Source organism: Aquarana catesbeiana, linkage group LG09 (assembly GCF_042186555.1).
Source record: "Aquarana catesbeiana isolate 2022-GZ linkage group LG09, ASM4218655v1, whole genome shotgun sequence".
NCBI lineage: Eukaryota > Metazoa > Chordata > Amphibia > Anura > Ranidae > Aquarana > Aquarana catesbeiana.
This window is the reverse complement of record NC_133332.1, coordinates 43,289,091-43,312,447: the sequence shown is the minus strand read 5'-3', so window position 1 is coordinate 43,312,447 and position 23,357 is coordinate 43,289,091. Positions and strand designations below refer to the sequence as shown.

At 43.6% G+C, this 23,357-nt stretch overlaps 1 protein-coding gene across 6 annotated transcripts in view; it reads right to left on the bottom strand.

Annotated features, from left to right (window-relative positions):
• Nucleotides 1-23,357, bottom strand: part of LOC141107550 (antigen-presenting glycoprotein CD1d-like) — a 170,723-nt gene that overhangs the window by 118,897 nt on the left and 28,469 nt on the right. For all 6 annotated transcript variants that reach the window (XR_012235928.1, XM_073598366.1, XM_073598365.1 and 3 more), the window contains exon 2: nt 11,364-11,621. Coding sequence is in view for 5 of the 6 variants with exons in the window: in XM_073598366.1 (XP_073454467.1) it covers nt 11,364-11,621 (258 nt within the window). In the remaining variant the exon portion in view is untranslated. The remainder of the gene's footprint in view (nt 1-11,363; nt 11,622-23,357) is intronic.

Genomic DNA, 23,357 nt, shown 5'->3' with positions numbered 1-23,357 from the left:
ACAGTGGAATAGTCGCCCCCCTATCGAAGATGGTTCAGCAAGATGCAAAAATGTTACTTATGATAAGATATGTGCCTCCAGCGGAGTGTAACCGCTGGATGATATGCTATATGCTGATAGTTTGGGTTTGTATGCTCACATCAAGTTGGGGAGATGTGCAGCTGGGTGGGATGGGATATGCTAATTGGGTTTGTTTTTTGTGTTATGGGAAAGACAGTAATGAAGTGGTAATTATAGGAATAGACAGGCAATGTATGCATAGTAATGGGGTATGCAGCAGGAGACTAGTACACAAAGGGGGAGGGTGGAGGGGTTATAGACCTCTGTGGCGATACTGTTTCGGCATCGGTGTCATTTATAATCAGAGGTTGTTATGACCAACGTTAAGTTTCTAACGTGGAATGTACGTGGCTTTCGTGATAAAGTTAAACGGACTACAGTTCTAGCATTTCTAAAGTCGCAAAAAGCTGATGTTATTGCACTAGTGGAAACACACATAACAGGCCAATTGCAGGTAGCTTTAAAAAGACCCTGGGTAGGATGGGTGTACCACAGCACGCACACTAATCAATCAAGGGGGGTATCGATCTTAATTGCCAAAAAAGTTCCTTTTGAGTTGGTGGCATTGGAGTCGGACCAGCAAGGAAGATACTTATTTATGCATGCTATTGTAGGAGGAAACTTACTATTGGTAATGGCAAGTTACATCCCTCCCCCTTTTACAATAGAAGTGGTATTGAAAGGCTTAGCATTCATGGCTCAGCACCCGACGGTCCCGGCAATATGGATGGGAGATTTTAATCAAACCATGAATCCGACCTTAGATAGACCAGGGCAAGGGGATACATCCAGAAATCCATCACATCAAACCAGACTTAGCAGACTGCTCATAGAGTTTGCTCTGACAGACGTGTGGAGATGGCAAAACCGGACAACAAAAGCATACACGTGCCACTCTGCTAGCTATGACACAATGTCCAGAATTGATTTTGTGCTTGTCTCAAACCCCCTACTTTCTAAAATTACTGGGTCAGGTATGGCTCCAAGAGCTTTATCAGATCACTCACCATGCTGGATTACAGCCTCTCTATTAAAGCAATCCCCACATCTATTTGGAGACAAAATCCATTCTGGCTATCGGTTATACCTGATCTTGAAGGAATAGGAAGAGAATTACAATATCTCTTAAACAATTTAAATACCACAGAACCGGGTACATTGACATGGGATAGCTTTAAAAATCAAGCTAGCAGGATACTTTCAACAAGAATAACTAGATTTAAAAGTTCTTCTAAAATGCTATTACAATTGATCACAGATAAACTGCAGGAACTGGAACAGATATATGCACAGGATCCCAGTAATGATAATCTACACAAAGTACAACGGCAATCCAGAGTAGTAACCCAACTGCATATTGAGAAAGCCAAACAACAGGTGTTTTTCAAAAAACAAAGGATATTCGAACATGGTGAGCAAGCGGGTAGACTACTGGCGTACCTAGTCCACTTAAATGACAAACCCCCAGTTGTGGTATCCTTAGCTACACAGCAAGGGGACCTGATAACTGACCCACCTCAAGTAGCTGCTAGTTTCCAAAACTTCTATGGGGATCTATATAAAACGCAGAGTGCACACACCGCGCAGGTAATTAAAAACCACCTGCACGGCATTCAGTTCCCTAGACTCACCCCAGATCAGGTTAAGTTACTGGAAGCCCCCATAACCCAAGAAGACGTTTCAGAAGCAATGTCTCAGCTATCTAAATCCAAAGCCCCTGGCCTAGACGGCCTACCATTAGAATTCTACACTACGTTCTCTGACATACTAATTCCAAAATTGCAACAACTTTACCATACTATATTTAAACATGGAACACTCCCCCCATCTATGCAGGAGGCGCAGATAATAGTCTTGCCCAAACCAGGGAAAGATCCCCGATATCCAGAGTCCTACCGTCCCATTTCTCTACTTCAAGTAGACATCAAATTATTGGCAAAAATTCTGGCATCTCGCCTTAACAAGGTTATACTATCATTAATACACCCTGATCAAATAGGCTTCATGCCCGGGAAAAACACGGCCATGAATATAAGGAGGTTGTTTTTAAATCTTCAAGCACAGCATGATAACCGGGGTACTAGAGTAATAGTGGCCTTAGATACAGCAAAGGCCTTTGATTCGGTAGAATGGCCTTTTTTATGGGAGTGTTTACAAGAATTCGGATTTGGACAAATTTTATTAGGTGGGTACAAATACTATATCAATCACCAAAAGCACGTGTCTTCGTCAATGGATGGTTATCGGAGCAATTTCCTCTTGAAAGAGGCACACTTCAGGGGTGTCCTCTCTCCCCACTGCTATATGCCTTAACGGCAGAGCCATTGGCTATAGCCATAAGAGCAGCAACAGACATAGCTGGACTACGAGTAGGTAATTTCACGAAAAAGATTGGGCTATACGCGGACGACACGATATTATACCTAGCGGATCAGGGCCTGTCACTTCAAGCAGCTCTGCAGATTATAGACAGAATGGGGAAATTCTCAGGACTACGCATAAACTGGGACAAATCCCAGATACTTCCCATAGACCATTTCCCTCCCGCCTACACACAACCGGACTTACCATTGGCCAGGGTAAACATTATTAAATACCTAGGGGTACTGGTTACAAGGGACCTTAAGGAATATATCAGTAACAATATATAACCGCTGTTTACTATGCTAAAAGCCAAAACACAAGCCTGGTCTAAACTGCCCCTGGGGGTAATGGGAAGGATAAATATCATAAAAATGATTATTCTGCCCAAGATCCTATATATGGTATGGCATGCTCCTCTATACGCCCCTTTTGGGATCTTCAAAAAAATGGAATCTATACTGAATACATTTGTTTGGGGACACCAAAGACATAAATTGGCATGGCATATCCTTAAAAATCCCCTCAAACCTGGGAGGAACCTCTCTCCCAGATCTGCAGGAATATTATATAGCAGCACAGTTGTCACATATGCATCATTACCACAAGAATGAAATGCAGCGGTATAATATGTTGGTATCTAGTAGTCCTGGCAGTTCTCTAACTTCCCCCCTTTAAGATATATTTCGGGGAGGACAAATTACTAGAAGGGCTTCACATTTCAATGATGGGTTACTTTTACATCATCAAAAAATATGGGGAATAGATCTAAAAAAACTTAAAATGGGACATATACACTCTCACACCCCCTTGTGGGTCAATAATCATCTGGCAGAGCTTAAACAAATACCAGACCCTGCTATATGGGCTAATTATGGAATAATTTACCTACATCAAGTGATGACTAACTCTAGACCTAAAACATTTCAATCTCTCAAAGAAGATTATTCCATTCCCCATCAATTAATGTTTAGGTATTTACAACTCCGGCATGCGCTACGCTCTCAAGTTAGAGATGAGAGTTGTAACCTGGACTGCCCCCAAATTCTATATATAATTATGGGTTCCGAATCACAAAAATTGATATCCAACCTGTATTATTCCATTAGGCTACCTAGAATAAATGAAGTAGTACAAAAGGCCAAAATAAGGTGGGAGCGAGATGTGGGAGCTGTTAGCGACTCAGACTGGGAGGAATTATTAGAAAATGTTAAAACAACGTCTCCCAAACTGTCCGATAGATTAACACAGTTATATATCGTTCATCAAGCCTACCTGACACCCAATAAATTAGCGAAGTTTCAACCTACATACAGGTCATCATGCCCTCTCTGTGCTGGCGAGGCAGGTCGATTTTATCATTTAATTTGGGATTGTCCTATCCTTCAGGTATACTGGATTCAAGTGATTAAGTTTCTACATGACCAAATGGGATCTCCGGTGGTACTAGACCCAAAATTATGTATTCTGGGCCTCCTCCCAGACACTGACATTGACAAATACCAAGGCACATTTATCTCCAAAGTTCTCTTTATGGCCAGAAAAGTAATAGCTAAAACGTGGCTGCAAAATACAACTCCCACCTTATCAAGCTGGAAAAGGGATGTTAACAACTCTCTTCCATATAAACAACTGATATATAAACATAGAGGATGTATTCACAAGTACTCAAGGATATGGGATAGGTGGCTGGGAGACGGGGAGACTTGTGTATAGAAATATGTGATCAATGTCAGTAATATTTAGCATCCTAACTTGCATTTATACGGTATTTAGATGAGGAACAGGTGGAGCTGGAGACAGAGAAGGAATATCAATAAAGACAAAAGTGATTATCTTATGGCTGCAAGTTATTTATTTTTTCCCAGTCTTTTTTTTTCTTTTTTGTTTATCATCTTTTTTTATTTTTTTGATGAGTTAGAAAGCCAGCATTACATTGTACCAATGACTGTAAACGTACCGCTTGTAATTGTACTCAATGCATATATACATGTCTCATGCTTGTAGGTCATTGTCTGTCTTATCTTAATAAAGTTTGATTTCCAAATTAAAAAAAAAAAAAAAAAATTCTCCTATAAAAGGGTAAACAACACGCAATTCACAGCTTCCCGGAAGGTGAAAGATTGCTGCCAGACCTTAAACTCATCTCCCAGGAGTCCGCAATGGACACTTCAAATATGCAGCAGGGGTCAGCCAAGCGTCCCACCCCAACGAGCCCCACCTCACCACTATGAGGAAAAGCCAAGCCCAAGAGAGTCAGGGACAATCTACCCCCCTGACTCGAGAGCCTTTGATCATAATGGTTACTCCTAGTCAGGCCAGGCTCCCAGCCATAGGACTCTTGGTTTTCGAAGGTGAACCTTGACACCCGTTCACACAATTATTGTTGACAAATTTAAGATACTCCAAACCTCCCCTAACAACCACATTGCCCCTCCACCCACTTTTTTTACCTAGACCTCCCAGTCTGAGCAAACTATGGGGGACCTGTACTTTCGATTCTGCACATGACTTTGTTAAAGTTTTTTACAGTGCTGTTTAGGGCCGGGCAGATGCCTTGAGTCTCCTCCTGCCACTCGGATATACTGTTTCCGAATCTGAGTGGTGGGAAAATAGCCCTGATTATGGGCTATAAAAAAATATTTGTTTTGAATGAAAGAAGGGAGCCTTCCCCCCTCCTTTCATTCCAGGCCAGTTATAGGCCCCAATGTTCAAACGTTACTAAAATCATACTTTCTCTTTTCTAAACTCTTCTCTTTTTCAGCCAACCTGAGGATGCCACCTCGTTGAGAAGTGACCTTGGAAGCCCCAACAACCATGTTAAAAAACAGCTTTTCCTCAACTCCCCACCGGTGCAGGGTAAGTGACGATAGAACGAATAGCTATCACCTCTGTCTGCTCCATGGCTACTGACAATATAGCAACTTCTCCCCTACGAATAATCTCCCATAACGCACAGGGATTAAACGCACCCTTGAAAAGACGGAAAGCCTTTAAGGCATACCGGTCCCACCACATTGATGTAGTCCTTCTGCAAGAAACCCACTTCCCGGCACAGTACACCCCCTCGTTCCTCCATTCACACTTCCCCCAGTTTTTCCTGGCAAATACCGAGGACAAAACGAAGGGAGCGGCGATCTTAATTTCCAAACACTGCAAATTCACCCCACAGTTGGAACACAGAGACCCGGAGGGAAGATTCCTCCTGGTAAAGGGAACTCTAGATGATCATCAATATTCTTTTATATCATACTACTCACCTAATAGAGGACAGACGACATTCTTTCAGCGGATGTTTCAAACCCTAGGACCTTTAACAGAGGACATCACTATCCTTGGAGGTGGCTCCAATACGGCTATTTACTCAGGCCTTGACAAACTAAACCCCCCAAAACACAACTGGTTAGGCCCAGTAAAGCTAGTGTTAAGATAGTGGAATTGATCTTCTAATACGGCTTAGCTGACATATGGAGGGAACTAAACCCTACCAATCGGGACTTTACGCACTTCTCAAATCCACACCAGTCATACTCAAGAATTGACCATATCCTGCTCTCCAAACGCCACATCCCGTTAGCCATTAAATCCACCATCATACACGCAGCCTGGTCAGACCATTCAATGGTTCTATTAGCAATGCATACAGACGCAAATAGACAACATACATCACACTGGACACTAAACCAATCCATCCTGAGCGATCCCATTAGAGTCACAGAAATACAACGGGCTCTGCAGGAATACTTCCGCCTTAATGATGCGGAGGATATTTCAGCGGAGGCACTCTGGTTGGCCCACAAGGTGACAATTCGGGGCAAGCTCAAGCAGATAGCTTCTCAACAGAAAAGAGAAAAGGTTAGGGGAAAAAGAAAGGCTTAACAAAGAGTTCACTAGATTAAGCAAACAGCACAAAAGAGACCCCACAAGTGTTCCTATAGCTTTAAACTTAGTTCTGACAGTAAAACCCGATAAAAACATTAGATGGACGGGGACCAAGTTCTACCAGTGCAGGGAAAAAATAGGGTCCATGCTTGCCTCCTTAAGACATAAATCGTACTCACTACTGAAAATATGACAGGCAGATGGCACCCTTACCCTAAATCCACAGCGCACAATGCACACCTTCCAGGAATATTACACTGATCGATATAGAGCAGATACAAACACGAATTTTGACACAGGTAAAAACCACAAAGCAGAACTAGAAGCACCCATCACGTCCGAGAAGGTTGCAGATTTCAAAAATCTAAAAGGGAGACCAGCGCCGGGGCCAGATGGCTTCTCAGCACCTTACTATAAAGCATTCGCTGAAACCCTAACCCCATACCCTTCTAGATTCTTCAACTCAAAGATTAATGGCACCCCATTAGGAAACCAAATAAATTCGGCATACATCTCCGTAATACCCAAGCCCGAAAAAGATGCAGGGATTGTAGGGAACCACAGACCCATGTCATTAATCAATAATAATTTAAAAATCCTAAAAGTCTTAGCAAACCTCCTAGCGACATTTATAGGTCAATATATTCATAAAGGCCAGGTAGAATTCATACCAGGTCGACAGGGCCCTGACCAGGTGCAAAGAGCTGTTGACCTAATCTCAATATTGCAATCGGGTTGGGAGGGGGGGACCAGGCAAGAGGGTATGCTCTTATCGTTGGACCTTTAGAAGGCCTTTGATTAGGTTTCCTGGATGTATCTATTTGCATTTTTTGCGACATGCTGGTGTTTCGGCCCAAACTTTATAGGGATCCTGAAAGCCTTGTACTCTGCGCCAGAAGCCACAGTTAGGCTACAGGGGTGCCACTCTAATCCTATTAAGATAGCCAGGGGCATGTGCCAGGTTTTTCCGCTGTCTCCCTTGCTATTTGCCATGATGATTGAATCATTGGTGATAGCTATTCACACCCATCCAGATATCAGGGGGGTATAGTGTGGTTGAACAACCCACAAATGCGCCCTGTTCGCAAACGATTTGCTCCTCTTCATAACCTCTCCAGTCACCTCGCTCCCCAACTTGTGTCGTTACTGAATAAATTCTCTACAATATCAGATCTAACAGTGAATATGGCAAAATCTCAAGCGTTAAATGTATCCCTACCACGCTCCCTTGTCTCCCAACTGAAGGACACCTTAAAATTCGAATGGAGTCGCTCCTCCATCAAATACTTAGGGCTAAACCTCACACCTGAGATCAAACACTATATCAAGCAAATTACCCCCCAATCTACAAAAAGCCAGAATCCAATCTCAGAAGCTGGGCTTCCCATAAAATGGCATGGATGGGCAGAATTAACTCAGTCAAAATGACCCTCCTCCCTAGGTTGCTATATTTATTTTGCTCCCTCCTTATTCCAATCAGAAGGGATCACCTAAAACCTTTCAGGGAAAGATCACCAAATTCATTTGGGATAAGAAAGGCCCCCCCGCTTCTCACAATGCAACTTGTTCAATCTCTCCACACAGGGAGGGCTAGGCCTGCCAAACCTCATGTGGTACTACCTGGCTGCACGATTAGCACAATTATCCACCATCTACCTCAAAGTTGAAAAACTGGATTGGGTGGCCATAGAGAAACAGACAGTACCTAAATTTACCCTAGACTTCCTGCTATGATGCCCACCTAAAAGCAGACCCCCTATCCTACTCGCTGAGAAAACTTTCCTCCTTGGTCTCTGATATCCAACCGCTAGCCCATATATTTATTAATCCTCTATTTACGCTGGTCATGAACATCAAAGCCTTCAATTGGTGGCTAGACAAGGGGGTGTTCCGCATCGGACATTTCTATTCCAGCACAGGCCCGTTATACCCTTAGGCACTTCGAAAAGGAACTAGAACTCCCCATCACTGAAAAATCCAGGTTCCACCGAATCTCCTGTTTCATTCATTCCATATGGAAAAACAAACCAAACCCCCCACGTTCACAGGTTATGAATGCTGGTGCGGCCAGGCCATGGAACAGAGGGGAGGGATTTCTATAATCTATGCGTCATTTGCAAGGAATGTCAACAAATTACCTTATATGCTAGCTTGGGAAAAAGACCTCCAGACCACACGGGAATTGGAGGATTGGCACAAGTCATTTACCAGATCAATCAAAGGCATTTTGAATGCCTCCCTCATGGAAGCCAACATCTTCATGAGATGGTATCTGGTCCTGACCAGATTAGCATCCATGTTCCCATCCTCCTCACCCTTGTGCTTCAGAGGCTGCCAGAGTTTGGGCACTATGCTACACATCTGGTGGGAATGCCCAAAACTTAGAGGGTTCTGGAATAATATCTTCCACCTCATTCTCAAGGTCATGGGCTGTGCAATCGCCCAAACACCATCAATAGCCTTACTTAACGGTTTCATCCCGAGTATCCCTAAACTCACTTGCAAATTGATCTTGTTCATCCAGATAGGGGCAAAAATTGCTATAGCCAAAGCCTGGATAATGGCCCAAGAAAAAATAGTAAACACCATATTGGACACAACCAAACAGTTCAAAGCGATATGGGAACCTTGGGCGCAACACATGGGCATTTCCCCGATACCTGGCAACGACAGTCGGTGAACACTGGGGCTGTCATCTCGCAGGCTGGCAACCCTCTCTCTTCTCTTCACTTTCCTCTCCCTACTCTGTTCTTTATTCACTTTGTGTACTCCTAACTCTAGGACACTGGTCACTTACCTCATGATAGATCCCTTATATGACCTACAAAGGGCCAACAATTACCCAGTTCTAAATTTACTATGGAGGTCGAGGTGCTTTACGGGACTGCTCCCCCCTGTGGACCTGAGACACCTAAGACTTTCCATTAAGAAAACTTTTTGGGACTGAATTAGATATGAGTGGGAGGTGCTTCCGCCCTGCCCTGGACACAGTGTGATCCCTCTAGAGGTGTCCGGAGCGAGGCGGGGTGACATAGTCCTCCTAACTTGGACTTCATACTATGCTCCTGATAGTTACTAATGGAAAGCGAAGTAGACTCTTATCTAACTAAGCCCGCTATTCCCAGCTGTTTCACTTGTATGTCAATATGAAGATCAGGGTTTGATAATGTGACCTCAAAGTTGATATCTATGTTATGTTGATTTACTAAAAAAAAAATAACATTTAAATGAAAAAAATCCCGATAAAATACATTTACGTTTTTGGTTGTAACATGACAAAATGTGGAAAATTTCAAGGGGTATGAATACTTTCACAAGGCACTGTATGTGTGTTGGTTTTGTGTGTATTTTCATTATCTGTTATAATCACACACAAAAAAAAAAATACAACAAAAAAAGCTTTATTTTTTAATCAGTAAATACTTAACATTGTATACAAATAATATGTAGTTTTTTACTCAGCCAGCAGATAGAACCTTAGGCTTCTTTCATGTTTTCCTATTTCTTATCCAGATCTTCCTAGTCCTCTTTTTTTTTAAAAACCTTGTTATTTTTCAGTCACCAATAGCTAAAACTGAAATTTGCACACACAAAGTAAGTATTTAAAACAATAATACTTGAGCTGCCTGTTCCCCATTGGCTCCATTCACACTTGTACGACTCAAAAGGTGCACTGACTTAGGAGTGCAACTTTGGATGGGTGCAATTTGGATATGACTTTGGCTTTGACTAGTGATAATGGACAACTGTTGCACACAAGTTGCATTGTAAAACATTCAGGTATGACTTTCATGCAACTTCTGGGGGTTGACATTGAAGTCAATGGCTCTCAAGTTGCCAAGTTGCATGACAAGTCGTACTCCATGATTTTCAATGAGCACCATTCATACCTGTGCGACTGCAAGTTGCAGCGACTTCAAAGTAGTTCCTGCACTACTTTGGTCCGCTTCAGGTTGCGGCAAAGTCGCAGCAAAAATCGCACCAAAATCACGTGACTTTCAGGTCACACAAGTGTGAAAAGGGCCTAAGTTGGACCAAAGTAGTGCATAACTACTTTGAAGTTGCTGCAACTTTAAGTTGCGCATTTATGAATTGTTATCATTGGAAAACATGGGGAATGACTTGTCATGCAACTTCGATGTCCAAAGTTGCATGACAAGTTGCACAAGTGCCCCTTCACACCTGTACGACTGCGCAACTTTGATGCTACTTTGCAGTGCAACTTTCACGTGATTTTGACGCGACTTTGACGCAAATTGAAGCAATGCCTGTGTAATCTTGAGGCCTATGGACCTCAAGTCGCATTAAAGTTGGACCAAAGTAGTGCAGGGACTACTTTGAAGCTGCTGCAAATTGAAGTCACACATAAATGGTACTCATTGGAAATCATGGGGTACAACTTATCATGCGACTTTGCATTCCCAATTCGCACAAGTGTGAAAGGGGCCTTAGACTGGCAACTACAAGGTCTATAGGAAGTTTTCCAGCACTAACTTTCTTTGTGGCTCTGAGATGTTATGTGACCAAATATAATGTGTCCTCCCCTGAAGTGAGACCAGCACCATTCTAAATCATAATTTAAAACTACTGTACTAATTCCAAAGCATTTCAATAGGCTCTGTCACCTGCATGCTCTAGCAAGGTATACTCACCTATGCAGTTCTCCCCTGATGGGTTACCTCTAGTATTGGAGCTAATCTAGGTGAATGATGTCTCTGCTCCCTCTGCAGGGTATTGTTTGGGCCTGGAAATTGGGCTGCTCATGCTGGAATACTCTCACATGGGTGGGGTCAAATGCTCTCCCATTCCTGGAAGCCCTGCTCCATTAGAGCACATTAGCAAGGGCTCAGATTGGGGAGAAGGTGAGATTGCTTGATGATTGTACTTTACGGGGAGGCCTTTAGGAGGTATTGGTCCAAAGTAGGAATAACAATGTAATGTTAATCATGTGACTTCTGCTGAAGAGGAATATTAGGGTTCCCCATATTTTTTAATTGGATACCTTCTCTCAATATAATCAAATTACCAAAATCTATTACTATTTTAATCAAATTTCTTACCTTTAATTCCAAGTTTCTTATAGAATTTTCCCACAAGTGATCGGATATTAAATATATAACGATTTAAAACCATATCAAGAAACTGCCAGTAAAATGAAGTCATGTTTGCTCTTGACCAGCTTTGTTTGAATTCAATGGTTCGTGTATCATTGTAGAGTGCCAGTATCTCAATGTCTTCCATTGCTAGGGAGCCCCAGACAGTCGGTGTTTCTTCATTTAAGTACTGGCCATTCTGTACGATTGTGATCCTGACAGAGCCTAGGAAAAGAAAATTAGGTTATCATGATATAGATCTGACTATATCTCTCTCTCACAAATGGCCAATAGTAGTACATGTCTTACAAACACTACTCAGAGCAAACCTAACTTGGATTTTGAATTTTAGTTCTTGGTTACGTTATAGAAAAGGTAATAACCAGAGGTGTAGCTTGAAGCTTGTGAGCCCTGATGCAAAAATGTTGACCTGTGGCCCCCCACTACCAATGCCGGTAGGCCACACTCTGAGCTGCCTGGTGAAAGCAGTGGGCTTCCATGTAAAAGAGAACTCAGAAGGCAAGGCCTGGGTCCTGCCCAAGATGGGCAGACACTCTGACTTCCAGATTCACATACAAGCCCACTGCTTTCACCTGGCAGCTCAGAGTATGGTCTGCCTGTCCCCACCTTGTGTACATGTCATGTGCATGGTTGAGCAGGGTGGGAAGGCACTGTACTGGGCTGGACAGAGAGTGTGCCACTGGGGGAAAGTGCTTGCCCCATCACCCTGTGTAGGTGAAACCAAAATTATCTGAATTACCTACACAGGGCAACTCGGCAAGTGCTTTTTCTCAGTTACACAGTGTAAGCGCTATTTCACAAATAGTGTGGTGACAGTCATTTTACTGCATTGTAAGTGTACATTTTGTATACTTTTAAATATGTTAAACCTAATGTGATGCATGAGCAGGATGCATGTGTCCACTGGAGCATAGATGGCAGGGCTGTAGATTAATTAACTATTTATTCACTTGTGAACCTGGGAGTCGTATTTCCTTCAGTTGTTACGCTTAACCTCCATGGACATTTGGTGGTGGCTTTTCACAAAATATTTTTTCTCACATATTTATACTATGGACTGTTGTGTTCAAGTTGCTCTATGTATTTAATTTAGGTTCTTTGGAATCACCACTGTTTTCATTACCATTCATTGTTTATTTTATTAGGACTATTCAATTTTTTTTTCATCCAACTGCTTTTGCAGATCAATACTGCATATTTATACTGTGTATCCATATCTATGGTCAGTTTTAGTTTGTTTTACACTTTATTTATATGTGTGTATACACTTAATTTATTAATTTTTTGATTTATATATTTGCTAGTATAGCGCTGCACTTTTATACATTTTTTCACTTTTTACCATGAGTCTACGGGTGTGTTAGCTGCTATCCTAGCATTTTCCTCGGTCTAGCGCAGCGCTGTACATATTCACATATTTTGTTTTAAGCGCTATTTTACAAATAGTGTGGTGACAGTCATTTTACTGCATTGTAAGTGTAAATTTTGTATACTTTAAATATGTTAAACCTAATGTGATGCATGAGCAGGATGCATGTGTCCACTGGAGCATAGATGGCAGGGCTGTAGATAATTTTTTTTCCTGGGGGGGTTCAGGTCTTTAAAACTTAAAGGCATCAATTTGACTTTTATGTTCGGGGAGATACGGTTAAATCATGTGACAGCAGAGTGGGGCCATGAGTCTTTGCAATGCAGCGCAGCAAAAATTATCCCCATTCTACTGAATAGAACGCAATGTACGCAGTTGTGGTGCGGTAGTGTACTCATTAGTAAAGCAAGCTCCTCCTAAGCTCCCTATTTTTTTTTTTCGTTCAGACTGCTGGGTTGAACTAAAAAAAACTTACCGTGTGAACCATTCTTTAGATCTCATTCATATGTTCTAAATGGCCATGGAATGGCAAATATACCATGAATACCTACAGCCAGGATTCCAGATGTTCCCATTTTTGTCAGCTGCTCAGCCTGTTCACCTGAGTGATGGGCTGAAAAGAGCCACTGCTGTTAACATGTATCTGTACATCCAGTGGTCCCCATGTTTAAGCTCCAGGGGACAAAGCAAAACGCATTGGGGTGTGGCCTGGTGGGAACCCGGGCTGAGGTAGTCTCTCCCATCACTACTACATTACCATAGGACTCCATGGATGTGCGGCACCAGAGATTTTTTTTCTCCCTTCCCTTCAGTGACTACAAGAGCTGGGATGAGCTCTGATGGAGAAAGTAAGGCAGGCCATTAGTGGTGCGATTTTCTTTCCTGCAACAATGGGGTGCAGGAAAGAAAATCGCTTGTTCCCTCCCGCAGAGCTCTTGTGTTCTCCAGGCCGGGGAGTTGTCCCTGCTGGGAGAACACACAGTGATTATTGCTAGCAGTTATAGCCGCTGGCAAAAATTGCATGTAAAAATCCAACATGATGGTTGTACCCAAGTTGATCGATGGATTTACTTGGTTACAATCAGCCTGCCCATAGATGGTTCAAATCTCGCCCAGCCCCTGCTGAACCAGCCGAGATTCAAACTATATATGGCCGGCCTAAGAGTTCAATTTATTAGAGGTGGGGGAGGCCTCTATAAAGAGATGAGCTTTCAGGGATTGCCTAAAGGTTGATAGAGTAGGGCAGTGGTTCCCAACCTCAGTCCTCAAGTACCCCCCAATGGGCCATGTTTACAGGTTTTCCCTAACTTTGCACAGCTGCTTTAAATAGTTTGCTTGGACCAAAAAAGCCTAAACAAACTATTTGTTTCACTAACAGATGTGCCCACTGTGAGCATTGTATAAACTCTATATAGTATTAGCTACATACAGCATACAGAGCTATGTTCCAGCCAGGGCCAGCGCAACCATAAGGCGGCTCAGGCAGCACCTGCATAGGGGGGAGGGGCCTAGGGGCAAAAAATCAGAATCCTCAGCCACCTACTGGAGATTCAGATCTTTAACCGGTCTTCAGACATGTGTTTTTTTTACACCCTCCTGGCCACTATACCGGCAGGTAGTGTGTATACTTTAATAAAGCCGACTGTCGTTTTCATGTGGTGACATGAAGTGATACAGGCGACTGTGAAGTATGATTGTCATTGTTTCCATGGCTTACATAAGATCCTTTTGAAGTTAATACGCAGTGAGATTTGTCTGGCCACAACTCCTCCCTGCAAGGTATAAGGGGTTCTTTGGCTAGTGATTCTTATCCTTGCCCAAATGACCATACACCAGGTCCTCTGGTAACTTCACTAAAACTTAGATCTAATTTTTACCCAGTGGGGCAAGGATTTGGATTTTTTTTCTTATGGAGAGGGATCTGACTAATCTGGCACGGAGTCATAATAGGGGTCACACACAGAATAATCTAACAGCTGATGAAAAGGAAGCACTTAAAAGTTTAAATGAGGATACCAATATTGTAATTAGGAATGCAGACAAAGAGGGATCTGTAGTGGTCCTCAATTCTGCTATGTACAAAGAAGAAGCTATACGCCAATTGTCTGATACAACAACCTATCTTAAACTCAGCGGTGACCCCACTACATCCTTTAAACAAGAGCTTGGGAATCTTTTGAATAGGGCAGTAGCAAAAGGCATTTTTTCTCATAAAGAGAAAGATATGTTCATATGCCCTCAATATTGCGGATAACACACCACAAATTAATTTATTAACTGAAAAAACTGTGCAAAATCATTCACGTGGCCTCAGGTCCCCCCAGCATTCAAATTCTCCTGTTTTCTCAACTCCATATAGTGTAGAATTTAATAAAATTAAGAAAATTGTAACCAAATATCTTCCCGTTTTATCTAATGACCATATATATTCCAAAATTTTGTCCAATGGCATACGAACGGTGTCTAGGAGAGCTCCAACCAGTGCTGTGTCTTGGCCTAGGCCGACAAGGCCCAGGCCTAGGGCGGCACTTTGGGGGGGGCGGCAACTGCCGCCCCCTCCTGCTCCCGAGTCAGCCCATTCAACGAGAATTTGACAGAACACCGGAGCTGCTGGCTGCAGCGCTCGGAGAGCGTCTCTCTCTCATACAGCGTGTGGTGACAGTTCCCCCCTCCTCCTCCCCCTCCTCCTCTCTACACAGACAGAGAGCAGTGAGAGAGATGGTCAGTTTCTCTTCCTGTGTTGTGACTTCTCAGGTACATGGCTGTCAAACTGTGGCTTCAGCAGTGGACCGGCTACTGTGTACATTCTGCATATCTGACCTGGATGGAGGTGTGAGAGTAAATACCAATCCTCACTGTGTCTCCTTGCAAACCTCATAGCACTGCTTATCTGTGCTCCAACTTTCCCACTTTGTTTCTCCTATCTCCTGTTATCTGAAATAGAGACTCTCTAGAATGAACCCTCTGTGTCCTTGCTGGGGGAGAACTGTGCTTTTCTTTTCTTCTCTGCTTCAGCCCAGGTTCACACCAGTGCGATCACAGACATTGCATGTTATTCGCACCCACACCTGTGGTACCGATCACATGCGATGTCTGTGAGATGCGAGTTCAGCCATGAAATTGTATGGCTGAACTCGCATTGGATTGGCACAGAAAAAATTGCAGGGACTTGTTTTTCCCAGCACTAGAATCAGATCACACGGGTGTTCTCACCTATGCGATCCGATTCTTGTGCGAGTTAACAGTTCGCACTGAGATCTGTGAACTAAACTGGGGGTGTCATTAACATTGTATTGACACCCACAGAGGTTCGCAGAGGGTGGTGTGATCTGCCCGCGGGAGAGATACAATGCGGCAACTGGCGCTGGAATCGCACTGGTTCCCACATCACATCAGTGTGAACCTAGGCTTAATGAACACGTGTACACTGATGCTTACCCCTTTCACACTGGAGGCGTTTTTCAGGCGCTACAGCGCTAAAAATAGCACCTGCATAGCGCCTGAAAAAAGCCTGAGGGCTTTCACACTGGGGCGCTGCGCTGGCAGGGCATTACAAAAAGTCCTGCCAGCAGCTTCTTTGCAGCGGTGTAGGAGCGGTGAATACACTGCCCCTGCCCATTGAAATCAATGGGCAGCACCGGCAAAGCGCCGCTGCAGCGGCATTTTGCAGGTGGATTTAACCCTTTTTTGGCCGCTAGCAGGGGTTAAAACACCCCGCTAGCGGCCGAATAGCGCCGCTAAAACGACGGTAACTGTCGACGCCCAGGTGCTTTCAATGTGAAAGGACTCTAAATGGTTAAGGCTTAAGGCTGCACTCATACCTGAGCGTATTTTTTTCATGCAGAAAGTCGCATGTTTTTTTCCACAATTTTTGCCACAATTTTGTACAGGTCAAAAGGTCACCAAAGAAAAAAGCAGAAAAATGCCTATAATCTGCCTATAAAGAAGTTCATGTACTTTTTTGAGCTCAGGCTCTGTTTACACATAGGCGTTTTTGGGCGTTTGTTTGCTCTCAGCCTCAGCTCCAAAAACGCCCAACAAGACTAATCCCATTCATTTCAATGGCCCCTGTTCACATCTGAGCTTTCTGTCACCTAAAGCAAAATGGCCATCGCTCAAAAAAGTACATCAGCTTCTTTTTTGGCAGATTACAGGCGTTTTTAATTCTTTTACATTGGTGACCTTTTGACCTGTTCAAAATCGTGGCAAAAATAGCGTAACTTTCTGCCTGAAAACGATACACTCAGGTCTGAATGCAGCTTCAGGCGTTTTACTACAGGCGACAAAATACTCAGATGTGAACAGGGGCCATTTAAATGAATGGGATTTTGCTTGTTGGGCGTTTTCATGGGTTTTTGATGCCGTTTTACGAGCTGAAAATGTTCAGGTGTGAATGCAGCCTGACTATTTACAGCGTAAACATCTGAAGGCTGGTGCTTCTGGTAAAAAATGGCATTTAACACCTTAGTGTCTGCTTGTATATATTGGTTTAACCCTTCATAGCTACCTGAGCAGGTCTTAAACATGAAGGGGTGTGGCATCGACAGGAAGGGGCGGGTCATATTTAAATTTGGGGGTGCATGAGTTTAGTCAGACCTAGGGCAGCACAAAACGTAAATACACCACTGGATGGTAGCGTCCTGCCTGTTATTTAATGCCGTTGCACACAGGCGATTACACGGGCCGTTATGCCGGTACAACATTGTTCCTCCTTTGCTGACAGTGATAATGAGCATGCTCGCGGATTGGCCAGTCCCCGCACAGCTGCCAGTCTAAGGAACCCCCCCTGTTATTTTAATTGGACGACCCAGAGCAGAAGCTGCGCCCATCCACCCTAGGCAAAATGGCTGACTGAGTATTTCCTGCGGCCTCGGGAAAATGGCCGCCCATTATACCTTATGGGCCAGCTATTTAAGGATACACATAGTGCCTCCCTGTACCCCTGAAGAAGTCGCGTGGGTCGTGACGTCACCAGTAGGGATGGGAAAGGCACTCTTTGTTTGTATTTGCACTACGAGCTCGCTGCTCGTCGGATCTCCGCCCAGTTTTTTTGTTTTTAAATGTGAGTACCTGTATAAAAATTGAACTGTTATTAGACAATACTATACTATTGTGGATCTTCCTTTCTGGTTTATCTCGGTGACCCCGGGACACTACTTGGAGAGACGAACATCCATAAAGGAGACAAGCCAGGATAGGAGTGTACTACCACCGCCCCCACTGTCTGCTTACTCCATGATATTAACAACTAAAGGCTGCCATCCCTATAAAGTGGCTAAATGCAAGTACCCCATTACCTTAAGGTAAGGGACCACTGCCCACCAGTGTGTGCCGTGTTGCATGAAGAGATTTATCACCTTTGTCACGTTTATTTTGCACTGAGTGGATCACATGCTCTGGACTTTGTATAGAATATTTTTTGTGAAAACACTATATTTTTTTGCACAATTAGGAGAGGACTGTATATCACTGGACTTGTTATAAGAGCACGATTCACGTTATATATATGCACCTGGTTATGTGTTGAGAGACACCAGGTGCACACTTGCCCAGTCAGCAGACTGCTATATATTTTTTGATTTTTATTTTATTTTTCATTTTTATTTTTCATGTTTCAGTAGTTCTGATTTATGATTATCTTTGCATAAGGATTTAATTATCACCTTGATGAGCACTTATTACACTTATTTTTATGTGTATATACATCTGTTTAGTGTATAGTTGATTATTCTCTCCAGCATACTTTTATCAAACAGTTTATGATATATGCTTTTTATGATGTATACACAGTTTTAGGCACTCTCGGATAGAGGTATACATTTTCACGCTATTGCAGAGTCACACATGAGCATGGTTGCGATGGCTAACTGCAATAGATCTGCACTTTAGAGACACCCACCACACTGTGTCACCACATTTAAGTTAATATTTTTACTTTATAGTTAAGGATTAGCGCAACACCACACTTTTATTGATGCTGCTACAATGATGGCAGTGGTGAGGCTGCTGCATTGATGGCAGTGGTGAGGCTGCTGCATTGATGGCAATGGTGAGGCTGCATTGATGTGGACTAATGAGGCTGCATTGATGGCACTTGTGAGGCTGCAGATGGGCATTGACCCTTATTTTGCTTCAAAGTTCCTTATTAAAAATTTAAGTTTTTTCCTGAAACTTCCCTCTTAAAATGAATGTGCGTGTTATAGGCCTGTGCGTGTTATAGGCCTGTGCGTGTTATAGGCCGATAAATACGGTATATTGTTTCAGAGTACCATTATATTATATTATTTTAGTGTTAATTGTGCAAATTTCTCCGGTAACTCTGCGCTACATTGAACAAATACAAAAATAAAATCATTGTATTGGATTCTTTTATTGAGATATATATATATATATATATATATGAGGGGGAGAGAGAGAGAGAGAGAGAGAGAGATATTTATATAGATATATAGATATATACCGTATTTATCGGCGTATAACACGCACTTTTTTCCCCTTAAAATCAGGGGAAAATCGCGGGTGCGTGTTATACGCCGATCCCCTGCGATCCTGACCTGTCAGAACTAAAAAATCGCTGACCGCGATTTGAAAATGGCGCCGCCGGCGCCGAAATACACAGTGCCGGTCCTCGGCTCTTCTCGGCGGCTTTCGGTTTCACTCGAGCGCCGCCTGAACCTAGCCGAGTATACTCGGCTAGTTTCGGATAGCTCCGCTCACCGTCCGAGTGGAACCGAAAGTAAACGAGAGCCGCCGAGAAGAGCCGAGGACCGGCTCTGTGTATTTCGGCGCCGGCGGCGCCATTTTCAAATCGCGGTCGGCGATTTTGAAGCTCAGAGGCTTCAGCAAGACTGCACTGGGGCAAGGCTGGACTGGGGCAAGGCTGGACTGGACACTGGGGAAGGCTGCACTGACATGGCTGCACTGACATGGCTGCACTGACATGGCTGCACTAGCAAGGCTGCACTGACATGGCTGCACTGACATAGCTGCACTGACATGGCTGCACTAGCAAGGCTGCACTGACATGGCTGCACTGGCAAGGCTGCACTGACATGGCTGCACTGGGCAAGGCTGGACTGGGGCAAGGCTGCACTGAGAAGGCTGCAATGATAGGCATTTAAATGTAAGTTTTTTTCCCTTCAACTTCCCTCCTAAAAGTTTTTTTTCCTTAAAATTCCCTCCTAAATTGAGGTGCGTGTTATACGCCGGTGCGTGTTATACGCCGATAAATACGTTATATATATATATATATATATATATATATATATATATATATATATATATGTAGCGCTGGTAGATTTTTAATCTACCGCTTATATGTAAATTTAGTGGGTCATCTGTTCTGTACATAGTTCAGATTCAATCTATTGTTAAATTAGCCTCTGTTCCAGTTTGGCTGTGTTGCATGCAGTTCCACACTGTGCCTGCGGGTGTCGTTGTCACCTTAGGTCGGTGTTGGAAAGCAACAAGCTGAAGTATATGAGTGCTCTTCTTTCCCAGAGACAACTTGGCAGAGGTGGTCCACTGCTATGCATTCTGGGAGAGAGTTATTATGGGACAGAGGCCAAGAGTCAGTTCTAACCCGTGGCCCTCCGGGCTGGTGGGCTTCGTTGCTGCAGCCATGCAAATAGGCCCAGAAGCCTGTCTGGGGCCTGCTATTGCTGGGATGGTCCTGTGCTGTCTGTCCTGCGGGAAGAAGCCGGACAATTGAGAAGATCCAGGGGAGGACCCATCTTGGAAGGGACCATGCATAAGGCTGGTCTTAAGAAGTGCCTGGTGACTCGATTGGAGGACGCATCTTAATCTAATCTACCGCACAAGTACTGCCGGGTCGGCTTAAAGGTTCTGGTACTGTGTTTGCTGTTCACCGAAAACTACTACATCCTGTGGCAGAGGTACAGTTTTGTTCCACTCAAGTCTGTGGCAGATACTTTTTGTTCGTACTGCGCTCCGGCTGCTAGGTTAGTGAGAGAGACCAATCCGGGCGGGCAAAAATTTATTCCTGAACTGAAGATACATTCATCCCTGAGGTTTCAATTCCTTAGTGCTACACCGAGAAAAGGTGTTTGAACTTCCCTGCAACTCTTCTTCTACCTCTTTCCTGCTACTTCTTCCAGTTATCTCCCATTAAAGCATTGGAAAAGTACTCAAGTAACTGGTGCCTTCATTGTCAGATAGTAAGCTCAACGTGGACTCTAAGTTTGGTATTGGTGAAATTACAGGTAAAAAGGTGATGGTAACAGCCCGCTTTAAATCAGCAGCTCCACCATGAGTTAGTGCTACATGTGTGGGCGTCGTTCTGGGATTGTTTGCTGTTGCCCTAAGCAACCCTGAGAAGTATTTTCCTGAGAGTCTATGTTAAAAGAGGTTTCTAGACTTTGTCACTTTCGCCAGGAAAAGAAGGGGTAAATTGCAGGATTACATTTCTGACTGCGTGGGCTGCGGGTGAGAAGTAAAAGCCCGTGATCAGAGGAACAAGTGGGAGGAGCCACATCTACTTGCTGCCGCGTGGGACGTGTGTGTGAGTCTGACGCCAAAGGAGAAGAGAGGCCTCGTGATCGTACTGAGAGGATCAGAGTGCAACCATGTCTTCTTTTCCATTGATACTGTCAACTATGGGGTCCAAGATGTTCCCTACGAGTACCGCTGCGGGTGCTATGCTAACCAGAACCCTGCTGACAAATACCGGCATTTGTTTGAAGCCACAGGGGCGGTTCGTACTATACACTGTTGGAGATATTGAAGGGCTGGGCATGCTTTGCCACAAGTGTGAAGGACTGGCCATACATCTCCGTCCATTTGTCCGATGTTTGCAGTGCGGAGAATATTTGTTCACAGTGGAGCAACCTGCAACGTCGTCCCGTGCTTATCGTGTGGATTGGGCTACGGGGATCGCCACAGTGGAAACTACTGCCATTGCTGCTGGAGAGCAACAGGCCATGATCTCATCTGCTACCGTGAGTGTTCCCGAGGGAGATGTCGCTGTTACCGCTTCATCAGCGGACATCACCTTTATTTCTACTTCTACTACACCTATCTCCGCTGCACCTGTCCCAAGGAAGGTGGGATATGTGAAAGCTTCCCGCGGCCGTGGTCGAGGCCTGCCCCAGAGACTACCCGAACCAGATCCGGAGAAGTCCACATCAGGAACGGGTGAGAGATCAAAAGGGAACATATCTGGGACCCTTTGTAAATATTTGCCAGCGGAAGAATTGAGAGACTCTGAGATAAATTCTATGTCAAATCTCTCTGGTGATAATGATTTGTTTGAAACAATGTTAGAGGAACTATTGTGGGCCCAGGGTGAAGATGTTGCTTCTGCCCTTAGTTTCTCAGAAAGGATAGCCATGGATTCTGGGAAGACATCCCCTTGTGTGGAGCCGCACAGTACTACCAAAGAGACATTGTCTAAAGTTGTTAGTTTGCTTGAGTTTGAGCCGATGCCCATCGAATCTATGGTGCGTAAATCACCAAATTCTTGTGTGCCTCCTGGTTTGGGGAAAAATAGAACTTTACCTAGACTTGCTGTTTACAGAGAGTGCTCACCAAACGTGTTGCCACAGAATATGGTTTGGAATTTCCCTACTTTACTCAGGAAATTATGCAGGAAATTGAGGCCAACTGGGAACAGTGGTACCGTGAAGCTGTATGGGACTATTTGTCTGTACCAAAACCTTTCCGGAGAGCTGGGTATTCTGCTGCTATGGACGAACGTTTCAATGGATGTTTGCTGCATTGGAACTATGGTCGGCACATCTATGCTGACAAGGTGGTCATTTGCAGACCTGGAAAAGATGACATTATTTACTTTATCACCACCGTGGATAAACTAGGGAAGAAACTGACATTACCAGATCCCCGGTTTTATTGGTGATTATGCAAAGAGACTGTTGTCTTCTATTCTTCTAAAAGAAAAAGAACTTTGGGGTATATAGCCAGATAGTGTCAGGTTTTAGAGAACTCCGTGGTCAAGAGACTTTATTCACCTCAGCGCTTCTATATCCAAAGACTTTTTGCTAGCTGGATCTTCTTTTACTGAAAGGATATAAAATGCCCCGAGATAGGGATGGACTTTTCAAGTTACTTTTAGTTCATTTTCATTAGAAGGGAAATAGTTGGGAAAGAAAGTGTCATTCTCTGGGGAATGAGGCTTTGCTCCTAAATTGTTTAGTGATGCTACTGTACATTTTTGTGTGTGTTTAACTTTGTTTCTTTCAGGAACAACTAGATTTCCTATCAAGCTGTTAGGGCTTTTAGCTAGGTAGATAGTGGGGTCTGTGATATGACTAAATGTGACTTCTTTTGTTAAAAATTATATGTTGTATAAATGTTTGAAACTGTAACATTTCTATACTGTCTCTCCTTCCTCCTATCCAAGTTTTAAGTTCAAATACCTACTCTCAGGCTTGAGAGTCATATTTTGGCAGACGTTGAGGACAACGTCTATTGTAGTGGGGGAGTATGTAGCGCTGGTAGATTTTTATTTTACCGCTTATATGTAAATTTAGTGGGTCATCTGTTCTGTACATAGTTCAGATTCAATCTATTGTTAAATTAGCCTCTGTTCCAAT